General features: G+C 35.9%; 1 protein-coding gene across 3 annotated transcripts in view; it reads right to left on the bottom strand.

The window, feature by feature from the left end:
* The window catches only part of VPS50 (VPS50 subunit of EARP/GARPII complex), a 139,635-nt gene that overhangs the window by 106,019 nt on the left and 20,631 nt on the right, over nt 1-12,985 (bottom strand). For all 3 annotated transcript variants that reach the window (XM_025872898.2, XM_073898828.1, XM_073898829.1), the window contains 6 exons: nt 12,671-12,742; nt 10,639-10,692; nt 9,747-9,817; nt 8,946-9,063; nt 8,806-8,841; nt 7,495-7,577 (listed from right to left, as the gene is read on the bottom strand). In XM_025872898.2, the coding sequence (XP_025728683.1) occupies nt 7,495-7,577; nt 8,806-8,841; nt 8,946-9,063; nt 9,747-9,817; nt 10,639-10,692; nt 12,671-12,742 (434 nt within the window). The remainder of the gene's footprint in view (nt 1-7,494; nt 7,578-8,805; nt 8,842-8,945; nt 9,064-9,746; nt 9,818-10,638; nt 10,693-12,670; nt 12,743-12,985) is intronic.

Genomic DNA, 12,985 nt, shown 5'->3' with positions numbered 1-12,985 from the left:
TTTGTTTTCTGTTTTTGTTTGTTTTTATCTTTTTCTTTTTTTTTTTTCTCTTTCTTTTTTCTTTCTTTCCCTTTCTTATCCCCTGGTTTCAGGTCTTTTCTGATTTGTTTAGAGTATATTTTCTGGGGACGTTGTTAACCTGTTAGCATTTTCTTCTCTCATTCATCTATTCTCCTCTGGACAAAATGACAAGACGAAAAAAATCACCTCAACAAAAAAAACAAGAGGTAGTACCCTCTGCCAGGGACCTACTCAATACGGACATTAGTACGATGTCGGACCTACAGTTCAGCATCATGATTTTAAAGATACTAGCTGGGCTTGAAAAAAGGTTGGAGATTATTAGAGAAACCCTCCTGGGGAAATAAAAGAACTAAAATCTAATAAAAGAACTAAAATCTAACCAAGTTGAAATCAAAAAGGCTATTAATGAGGTGAATAAAAAATGGGGGCACTAACTGCTAGGATAAATGAGGCAGAAGAGAGAATTAGAGAAATCTGAGAAAAAGAGAGAGAAACAACTACTGGATCATGAGGGCAGAATTCGAGAGATAAGCAATACCATAAGATGAAACAACATTAGAATAATTGGGATCCCAGAAGAAGAAGAAAGAGAGAGAGGGGCAGAAGGTATATTGGAGCAAATTATAGCAGAGAACTTCCCTAATGTGGGGAAGGAAACAGGCATCAAAATCCAGGAGGCACAGAGAACCCCTCTCAAAATCAATAAAATTAGGTCAACACCCCGACATCTAAAAGTAAAACTTACGAGTCACAAGAGACAAAGAGAAAATCTTGAAAGCAGCTCGGGAGAAGAGATATGTAACCAATAATGGCAGAAACATTAGACTGGCAACAGACCTATCCACAGAGACCTGGCAGGCCAGAAAGGACTGGCATGAGATCTTCAGAGCACTAAACGAGAAAAATATGCAGCCAAGAATACTATATCCAGCTAGGCTGTCACTGAAAATAGAAGGAGAAATAAAAAGCTTCCAGGACAAACAAAAACTAAAGGAATCTGCAAACACGAAACCAGCCCTACAAGAAATCTTGAAACGGGTCCTCTAAGCAAAGAGAGAGCCTAAAAGCAGCATAGATCAGAAAGGAACACAGACAATATACAGTAACAGTCACCTTACAGGCAATACAATGGCACTAAATTCTTATCTTTCAATAGTTACCCTGAATGTAAATGGGCTAAATGCCCCAATCAAAAGACACAGGCCATCAGATTGGATTAAAAAACAAGACCCATCAATATGCTGTCTGCAAGAGACTCATTTTAGACCCAAAGACACCCCCAGATTGAAAGTGAGGGGGGGAAACCATTTACCATGCTAATGGACACCAAAAGAAAGCTGGGGTGGCAATCCTTATATCAGACAAATTAGATTTTAAAACAAAGACTGTAATAAGAGATGAAGAAGGACACTATATCCTACTTAAAAGGTCTATCCAAGAAGAAGATATAACAAATTGTAAATATCTATGCCCCGAACATGGGAGCAGCCAATTATATAAGGCAATTAATAACAAAAGCAAAGAAACACATTGACAACAATAATAGTGGGGGACTTTAACACCCCCCTGACTGAAATGGACAGATCATTTAAGCAAAAGATCAACAAGGAAATAAAGACTTTAAATGAAACACTGGACCAAATGGACTTCACATACCTATTCAGAATACTCCATCCCAAAGCAACAGAATACACATTCTTCTCTAGTGCCCATGGAACATTCTCCAGAATTGATCACATCCTAGGTCACAAATCAGGTCTCAACTGGTACCAAAAGATTGGGATTATTCCCTGCATATTTTCAGACAACAATGCTTTGAAACTAGAACTCAATCACAAGAGGAAAGTCGGAAAGAACTCAAATACATGGAGGCTAAAGAGCATCCTACTAAAGAATGAAAGGGTCAACCAGGAAATTAAAGAAGAATTTAAAAAATTCATGGAAACCAATGAAAATGAAAACACAACTGTTCAAAATCTTTGGGATGCAGCAAAGGCAGTCCTGAGGGGAAAGTATATAGCAATACAAGCCTTTCTCAAGAAACAAGAAAGGTCTCAAATACACAACCTAACCCTACACTTAAATGAGCTAGAGAAAAAACAGCAAATAAAGCCTAAACCCAGCAGGAGAAGAGAAATAATAAAGATCAGAGCAGAAATCAATGAAATAGAAATCAAAAGAAAAGAGAACAGATCAATGGAACTAGGAGCTGGTTCTTGGAAAGAATTAACAAGATTGATAAACCCCTGGCCAGACTTATCACAAAGAAAAGAGAAATGACCCAAATCAACAAAATCATGAATGAAAGAGGAGGGATCACAACCAACACCAAAGAAATACAATTATAAGAACATATTATGAGTAACTCTATGCCAGCAAATTAGACAATCTAGAAGAAATGGATGCATTCCTAGAGATGTATCAACTACCAAAATTGAACCAGGAAGAAATAGAAAACCTAAACAGACCTATAACCACAAAAGAAATTGAAGCAGTCATCAAAAATCTCCCAAAAAACAAAAGCCCAGGGCCAGATGGTTTCCCAGGGGAATTCTACCAAACATTTAAAGAAGAATTAATACCTATTCTCCTGAAACTGTTCCAAAAAATAGAAATGGAAGGAAAACTTCCAAACTCATTTTATGAGGCCACCATTACCTTGATCCCAAAACACACAAAGACCCCATCAAAAAGGAGAATTACAGACCAATATCCTTGATGAACATGGATACAATAATTCTCACCAAAGTACTAGCCAATAGGATCCAACAGTACATTAAAAGGATTATTCACCATGACCAAGTGGGATTTATGCCTGGGCTGCAAGGTTGGTTCAACATCCACAAATCAATCAACGTGATATAATATATTAACAAAAGAAAGAACAAGAATCATATGATCCTCTCAATAGATGCAGAGAAAGCATTTGACAAAGTACAGCATCCTTTCTTGATCAAAACTCTTCAGAGTATAGGGATAGAGGATACATACCTCAATATCATAAAAGCCATCTATGAAAAACCTACATGAATATCATTCTCAATGGGGAAAAGCTGAGAGCTTTCCCCCTAAGGTCAGGAACGTGGCAGGGAGGTCCACTCTCACCACTGCTATTCAACATAGTATTAGAAGTCCTAGCCACAACAATCAGACAAAAAAAAGAAATCAAAGGCATCCAAATCGGCAAGGAGGGAGTCAAACTCTCACTCTTTGCAGATGATATGATACTTTATGTGGAAAACCCAAAAGACTCCACCCCCAAACTGCTAGAACTTATACAGGAATTCAGTAAAGTGGCAGGATATAAAATCCATGCACAGAAATCAGTGGCATTCCTATACACCAACAAGACAGAAGAGAGACAAATTAAGGAGTCGATCCCATTTACAATTGCACCCAAAACCATAAGATACCTAGGAATAAATCTAACCAAAGAGACAGAGAATCTGTACTCAGAAAACTATAAAATACTCATGAAAGAAACTGAGGAAGACACAAAGAAATGGAAAAACGTTCCATGCTCATGGATTGGAAGAACAAACATTGTGAAGATGTCAATGCTACCTAGAGCCATCTACACATTCAATGCAATCCCCATCAAAATACCATCCACTTTTTTCAAAGAAATCGAACAAATAATCCTAAAATTTGTATAGAACCAGAAGAGACCCCAAACAGCCAGAGGAATGTTGAAAAAGAAAAGCAAAGCTGGCGGCATCACAATTCCGGACTTCCAGCTCTATTACAAAGCTGTCATCATCAAGACAGTATGGTACTGGCACAAAAACAGACACATAGATCAATGGAACAGAATCGAGAGCCCACAAATGGACCCTCAACTCTATGGTCAACTCATATTCGACAAAGCAGGAAAGAATGTCCAGTGGAAAAAAGACAGTCTCTTCAACAAATGGTGTTGGGAAAATTGGACAGCCACATGCAGAAGACTGAAACTGGACCATTTCCTTACACCACACACAAAAATAGACTCCAAATGGTTGAAAGACCTAAATGTGAGACAGCAGTCCATCAAAATCCTAAAGGAGAACACAGGCAGCAACCTCTTCGACCTCAGCCACAGCAACTTCTTCCTAGAAACATCGCCAAAGGCAAGGGAAGCAAGGGCAAAAATGAACTATTGGGATTTCATCAAGATAAAAAGCTTTTGCACAGCCAAAGAAACAGTCCACAAAACCAAAGGACAACCAACAGAATGGGAGAAAATGTTTGCAAATGACATATCAGATAAAGGGCTAGTATCCAAAATCTATAAAGAACTTATCAAACTCAACACCCAAAGAACAAATAATCCAATCAAGAAATGGGCAGAAGACATGAACAGACATTTTTCCAAAGAAGACATCCAAATGGCCAACAGACAGATGAAAAAAAGTGCTCAACATCGCTCGGCATCAGGGAAATCCAAATGAAAACCTCAATGAGATACCACCTCACACCAGTCAGAATGGCTAAAATTAACAAGTCAGGAAACGACAGATGTTGGCGGGGATGCGGAGAAAGAGGAACCCTCCTCCACTGTTGGTGGGAATGCAAGCTGGTGCAGCCACTCTGGAAAACAGTATGGAGGTTCCTCAAAAAGTTGAAAATAGAGCTACCATACGATCCAGCAATTGCACTACTGGGTATTTACCACAAAGATACAAATGTAGGGATCCGAAGGGGTACGTGCACCCCAATGTTTATAGCAGCAATGTCCACAATAGCCAAACTGTGGAAAGAGCCAAGATGTCCATTGACAGATGAATGGATAAAGAAGATGTGGTCTATATACACAATGGAATATTATGCAGCCATCAAAAGGAATGAGATCTTGCCATTTACAACGATGTGGATAGAACTGGAGGGTGTTATGCTGAGCGTAATAAGTCAATCAGAGAAAGACATGTATCATATGACCTCACTGATATGAGGAATTCTTAATCTCCGGAAACAAACTGAGGGTTGCTGGAGTGGTGGGCGGGTGGGAGGCACGGGGTGGCTGGGTGATAGACATTGGGGAGGGTATGTGCTGTGGTGAGTGCTGTGAATTGTGCAAGACTGTTGAATCACAGATCTGTACCTCTGAAACAAATAATGCAATATATGTTAAGAAAAAAAAAGATAGGAGGGGAAGAATGAAGGGGGGGAATCGGAGGGGGAGACGAACCAGGAGAGACTATGGACTCTGAAAAACAAACTGAGGGTTCTAGAGGGGAGGGGGATGGGGGGATGGGTTAGCCTGGTGATGGGTATTAAAGAGGGCACATTCTGCATGGAGCACTGGGTGTTATGCACAAACAATGAATCATGGAACACTACATCAAAAACTAATGATGTAATGTATGGTGATTAACATAACAATAAAAAAATTAAAATAAAAAAATTTCCTTAAAAAACATTTTGTATAGTTAACTCTCATCAAGTAGATAATTACTTTAGCACAGACAAAATTTTTAATTATTGAGGAAAAACAAAGTGCCAACACATGTCACCCTCTACCTCAATTTCCTTCCACCAAATTTCCACACCCATTCTTTCCTATTATAATAGAAAGTGACCTTTTCAACGTCAACTCTACTATAATCCCTACAAAGCCTTAGCATAATATTATGTCCTCTATTTTATTTTCAACCTCTCACTTTCTGATAGATTTTCAAATATGCAAATTTCCCCCTCAATTCCACATCAACCCTCTTTATAAAATTTTCTCATCCTATACTTATACTTCAAGCAAATCTATCCCAACAAAGTCAGCTAATGATTTCTTTGGATAGATATTTTCAGTCTTCATTTTGCTTGTTATCTCTGCAACAAAGACTTCATCAAAATACCCATAATCTCCTATCCACAACCCTCATACCTTGTCTTAGCTAACTCCTATGCCCCTCCTTCAAGTCCTCTTTAGTCTTGACCCCGAAGGAAAGTTAGATCCCAATGCTTTCTCTGTATGCTCAACACCCATCTCCCTAAGACCCCATCCTACCATCCCACTATGCCTTCTTCAATCCAAGCCTCTTGATAGATTACCTAGGTAATCTAGAAAACTAGGGATTATAATGATTACTTTATGTATAGTTCAACACTATTCAGCTAATTTTAAAGCAAAGCACCTGGCATATAATAAACCCTTAGTAATGTACAACTGCCTGAATTATGTTCACCCAATCACATATAAGCTGTTCTCACTGTAACTGATTCATCACCACAAAATAAACTAAATGCATGCTATGTCTCTTCAGGACCCAGAAGGCCCCTGTTAGAAATTTTCAAATACATTCAACATATTAAAGCTAATTCTCTATTTACTCAATTTAAAAAAATCTAAACATAATCAAGTCTTTAATAGTGACAGTTAATCGGTGTCAAAATGGATAAAAACAAAACATCACTGGAACCACCCAACTATGCATTTCCTAATCAAATAAAAAGTGTGTTGATTCAGTATGCACAATCCTAAAGAAAAAAAATACCATAAATATTAAATAGCATCTCTAGTGGGAAAATAGCTAGCTCTTATCCTACATCCCGCAAAGACCCATGATGTGGGGGTATATTAAAAGAAAAAAATTTAATTAAATCTGTATTAATGTTTTGGTCTTCCCTAATCCTTTTATTTTTCAGATACTAACAATCAACATCTACAACATGGGTGCATCATGCTCACTAACTGCCAGAATTTCCATACAGGAGAGACTGAGGGGTTATGTTCTAGGATAGGCATGCATTTAATTTGAAACTGGGTTTGCTTGGCAAGCATATGATTTTACTTAGATTGTATGTTTACTTGAGATGGTTTTAGAGGAATTATGGAAATTACACCTGGGGACTGAGCCTCCCCAAGAGACTGCCACCAGTAATGCAAAACCTTCATTTTAAGCAGACCAAAAACCCATTAATAAAGTAGAACTAATAGCAAAGGCTGCAATGGCCATTTTTACACTGTACATTTTATAAATAACTAAATAAAAGATGTAACACAACAAATACATAAACACTTAAATATGTCAAAGATGATTATTACATAAAATTAAATCACACTTAAATTTTCCAAAATAATTCTTATCAAGATGAGCCAAACACTTGAACTGTCTGGATGTGAAAAACAAACGGCAGTAACACTCTCAATATTTATAAGCTGGGCAAAGTTAAGGAGGAAAAATTCCCAAGAGATGCAAGAGAAATGTAAACAGATAAATTTATTCTTCTCTACTACTCTATAAATTGGAAAGAATATGAAAAAAAAGTTTCAATGAGGTGAAAAGAAGGGGTAGGATTAAAAATATCTGATCTTTCACACCTTATAAATTATTATTTATAATTTCATTGTACTGCCCATTTATGAACAAGAATGCTAAACTAGAACATAACACCTAATATTAATTTTCAATGTTCGTTAACATTGTGTGTTACACAGCTCGTATGTTAAAAACTGACAACAGAGTCAGCTTTAAAATTTTTATATTACCTTACCTTATGCAACTGTAATGTTTAAAAGTGCTGGCAGCTTTCTGACATTCCAGGCACAACTGAATAGCTCCTGGATAGTCTTCCTCCTTAAGATAACAACAGAAGTCATTAAACAGGGCACAGTTTTTCCTAAAGTCCAAAAAAATAAATCTCCGCTCATACTCCATCAAAAGTTACAGAACCTGAAAATTTTAATTCCTCTTAAGTAAGGATTAGAATACCAATGATAGATAAATAATAAAATATACAGAGACGACTAGCTCCAAGCCTAAAATGTATGCATAGAAAAAATATTCTCTTCCCTCATATACATAGTAACAGCCCTCTAAGACCATGACATGTGGATAAAGCCTACACAAAATAATAAGCTGCTTCACAGGGAAAGTGTTCTTTAACTGTTAATATATCTTCTTTCAGTAATGTTTATATAAAATGTTCCAAACCAGTATGAATTCCACTTGTAATCAACACTCAAGAGTTTTACCACCAAGAAATCAATAAATATTTTAAAACAAATAAAGTTGTTAGAAAGTGAAATATTCGGTCTATGGCCATACCAACCGGAATGTGCCCAATCTCAACTGATCTTGGAAGCTAAGCAGGGTCGGGCCTGGCTAGTACTTGGATGGGAGAAGTGAAATATTCATTAATAGCCTTGGAATGTTTTTATCATCTAAACAGTAATTTAATGCCAAATGAAATTTTCATATGCATTCCTCAAATCTAAGTTTAGAAGTAACACGGTGATTACCGAAAACCATAAAAAAGTTTTCCTATGCTCATCTCTATAATTGGACAAATGTACTTCAAACCAGTGGGGATGCTGAAATGATGACAAAGTACCTACCTGAAGGACCTCAAGTATTAAGGGAAACACACACATTACCTTATGCTTTATAAAACAAGTACACAGAGAATGCTAAGAAAGCATCAAAGAGAAAACAGATGGCTCACTCAAAAAACCAATTACTATATGAGAGACCAAACATAACTCAAATATGACATATTCCTTAAATCATTCCTATATGCTTGATACAAAAGATAATTTTATTGCTATTTGGGTGCAAATGCAATCAATACACTGAAGTTAACATTCCCACATTGCTACAAAGTAAACATTTCCCCAAATAAATTTTTCTAAATGAAATATGTCAATAATAGAAAAATGCTCTAGAGCAAGTACATTTACATGTCTAAAAATGTTCTTTATACCAAGTAGCAATTTGAAAGAAATGCACATCTGAATGTTTTCCGCTATAATTTTTCTATTTAATAGTATCAGGATCACCAAATTTCCAAACTTTATTTACTTACCTCCAGCATTTCACTTAAGCGCACATCTGTTCTTTGCTGGGAAAAACAAACAAACAAACAAACAAAACACAAAAGTCAAAGGTAAATCTGTTTCAACCATAAAATTAAGTTTTAATTTTTAAATAGTAACCTGTGTATACCAATGTTTTTATAGTTCTCAGAGATTTCAGAAGTCCAATCAGCAACTGACGTTTCCTTTGATTTGCAAGAAGGCCTAAACTAGCTTGAGTAAAACCTTCCTTGGCAATATTCAAGTGTCTGCAAAAAAGAAGAATAAATACTTAAATTTTTCTAATAAGAACACTATTCACAATTAGGTAACTGACGAGGTGGTATCCTCAATTACTCTTAAAATCAGGGATTGTGACTACTATTTGACAAATGTATTCAACGGCTCAATCTCAACCAGCATTACTCAAAGCATGGTGGGTGGACTGGTGCCAATCCTCAAACTGTTACTGATCCACCACAAGAAAAGTACAGAAATGGAGAGTAAGTATTAAAAAACTACTGAGAGCAAAAATTGATATAATTTTAAGTTTGATGAATTAATAAAAAAAACTGAGACAACATTCTCTATGTCCTAGGTTACTTTCTTAGTATTTTGTTTTTAGTGCATTTTATAAAAATAGTCCAAAAAAATGGAAATTAAAAAAGAAAAAAAAATCTGATCCTTATAGTTTGAGAAGCATTAATCTAAACAGAACAGCAGTACATTAAAGCCATAATGAGATTTACAGATATTTCATTTCAAACACACTTTCTTAGTGCAGTTTTTAGATCATAATATATATTCAGTTAATGAACAGTAGTCTAGAAGATTTGCTTTTAAAAGACAAACTCGTAAGTCATAATAAAAACTCAATTATCAATGACAGTTTCACAATTTTTCTTGAAATGTTTTCCAGCTTAAAAAACAAAATATTCATCAAATGCAATACCTCCTCCCATTTGTGCAGATAACAGCAGCTAACTGAAGACCCGTCTGTAATGAGGTAACTCTTTCAAGTTCCTATGGAAAAATTAGGTATAGGTTATTGTGGAGGCATTTTATTTTTCTTTATTATTCATATGATACTCTAACAAAAACTTTAGTGGGTTTCAAAGAAAAGCCTGCTTAGAAAACAAAGTAGCAACAAAGATAGCTAAAATTGAAAACTGTTGGTGTATCTTTCACAAAATAATTTAAAATGACTACTTTCAAATGATTTTCACAATGACATATGATAAAATACTTAGTATTGCTTATAAGGAAAACTAGACACAACCTGTTTTATATAGGCATAAACAAATACTAATAATACATCCATTGAAATGTTTCTACCCAACAGAACTTCAGAAGATAATCAAGGATATGACAAGTATGATTTCTGTTTCCTAAGATGCTTTGAGAACAGATGTCTTCATTTGAACACTGGTAGGTATTTCAGTGGATTTTGGAGTCTCTGATTTTCTGATTCAAAGACAGATTCAGTTATAAGATTCCAATTTTATTATATTTTAAAGACAGATTGTTACACTGCTATTGAACAGTCATTATTAATGATCGACATGTTACAAAGTACACCGAAGGAATTTTCACTGGACCTTCTAAAGTTTGGAAAAACCAAAGAGATTACTTTAAAATCAATTATAAAAAGTCACTTCTTCAGTTTGGTAAATTCCCCCAAATGAGAGAGAAAAAAATACATATATAGCCCCCCACACACACCCCCCAAATAGAGTCAATATGTTGCTATAGAACTACAGACAAGAGAATAAATTACTTCAAGTGTAAGTCACTTAGGCATTTTTTTTAAATTTTACTATTAAAAATAACAAATATCATCCTACCTTTACATAAGCAGGCTGTTTTTCAAGGATTAAATCTGCTACTTTTTTAGAGACCTATAAAAACATGCAATCAAACAAAGGAAGTAAAAGAAAAAGCCACATACTTCCCGTTCCATTTTACATTTTAAATTTTTGTAAGAATATTCCATAGGTCTTCCCAATAACTTCTACAGCATGATATTGGCATGCTCTGGGCTATGAAATTAGTAAAAGAGATATAACAGAGAGCATAATACTTGGTCCTTAATAGAAACTCAATAAATGGTCATTATGACTGTTAATAATATGAGAATCACCTGATTTATTAACATGCACAAAGGTGTAAGATCTTTAAGGGCTTAAGATTTGCTTTTAAAAGACAAACTCGTAAGACAGTCAGTTGAATTTATGGACACAGTGTCTGGGAAACAGAGAATATCCTGTACCCTTTAGATCCTTTGTTCCACCTAAAAAGACAAACAGTAATTTGGTCCTCTACTTCTGAAAACTTGAAAACGTGTTTTGGGGGGATTTTTTTGGAATGCTATGAACATACCTAAGGTTTTCTTGGTCAATTCCATGAAAAATGTTAGTGTAGGTAAGTAAGAATTATAATGATTTTGAATATGAGGCTCTTATTTCAGTTTCAGGGGCACCTGCTAGACTACACTACAGGTACTATAGAGCATGGCACATCCAAAACATTTAGTGAATTTTTGCTCAAAAAACTCAATTAGTTGAGTTTCCCTTCCCCTTCCCCAAGCAACTGAGAACAAAGAATTACACATACATTCAACTATTGCATTAACCCTTCTTTATTTTCTTAACTGCTTTGAATTTGTTTAGATATGAATTTGTATAGATGTATAGACAGAAACTGGCCTAATTTTATCAAACTGGGTTTTTTTTTTTAAATAGTTTAAAATAGACAGTATAGTTGTTAGTCTGCACTGTGTCAGGCAGTGTACTAAGTGCTTTCCCTACATTATCTCAATTAGTACTCATAACAATCTATTAAAATGGGTTCCTCATTTTCCAGATGAATAATCTTAAATATAGTAGTAACTGACCCACAGCCCCCACAGCAAGGCCAGGATTCAAGCCCAGGTGTACCAAATTCTAAAGGTCACTGTGCTATCTGGCCCCTATAATGGGGCCTCACTCCCTAAAGAATACTATCAGATCAAGTACAGAGACAGATGTATACATATTTAAACACACTGAAACCAACAGAAGGCAAAAGATGCCACCATCCACTGGAATCCAGTTCTCTAAAAGCACTTTTACCACACAACCCTCTATTGGTCAAGTCCCTTCCCAACACCACTGCTGCTACCCCCAGGGAGATCCCAGAACCCACTGAGACCTCTGAGTGTAGTACAAAAGAAGGAGAAGTATATCTTTCTTTGTCAGATGTATTATCAAAAAAATAAATAAAAATAAAATAATTAACAAGATCCCGTACTAACATTATTTAATCTTCTACGGTATAGTCTAAGTTTTATTAAAGGAGCTCAGCCTTCCTCAGCAAGGAAAATCACAGAATCACAGAATTTTACAGCATCCAAGAAAATGCAGGCCTAACCCGTCACTTCACAGATTGAGCAAGGCTAAGTGACTTGCCCAGTGCCAGATAATTAATCAGTGACTACAACTGTAACATTCTGAATCTTAGCTCTCTTTTCTCTTTGGGCCTATTTCAACTAGAAGTGGGGGCCTTTATTCTGAGGTAAGAAACTACAGTAGGGAAGTCATGCATGCGTGACAAGGAGCCTAAAGGTACTCAGCAATCTAAGAAGAAAAGGTTCAAAAATCTTTGATCACATTCAAGATTCCAGAGAAAAAACCTCTCAGTTCTAGAAGGAAATCTATATCAAGGTAATGGGAGGGAAACTGAATAGGCATTAAATTTTTAAATAAATGTATCATTGAGTCTGAGTCATGTTAAATAACACTTGTTTAACATGTTAAGTTAAACCATAAAATCTGCAAATATTACACCTCCCTGCTGTTTCATTTAGTTATGTCAGAAAGAAAGGTGTTTTTTACTTACTGCAGCTTGCTGTTGTTTCAATTTGTCTCTGTACTCCTCTAATTCTTGCAAATTGAGAACAGGAGGGAGTTTCTAAAAAATACCCATAAATGAATAAAAAATAGTTTAATTTGGTTTCATTTACCTGCATACTTCTGCCTTACAAACTATCATCTGTGCATGTAAAACAGTACCTCATCCCATTCCCACCCACTCCTCTTGGCCTCCCCACTTTCCCCACTAGACTTCAGACATGAAAGCTTCCACATGTTTGTTGCCCAACCCTTTCACGTGCCATCCCTCACCCAGCCCTATAGGACAGAAGAAAGTCCCACA

The sequence above is a fragment of the Callorhinus ursinus genome, unplaced genomic scaffold (genome assembly GCF_003265705.2).
Source record: "Callorhinus ursinus isolate GAN/ISIS: 27379988/994484 unplaced genomic scaffold, GSC_fseal_2.0 scaffold12, whole genome shotgun sequence".
NCBI lineage: Eukaryota > Metazoa > Chordata > Mammalia > Carnivora > Otariidae > Callorhinus > Callorhinus ursinus.
The sequence above is the reverse complement of the archived record's forward strand: the minus strand, read 5'-3'. Positions and strand labels throughout refer to the sequence as shown.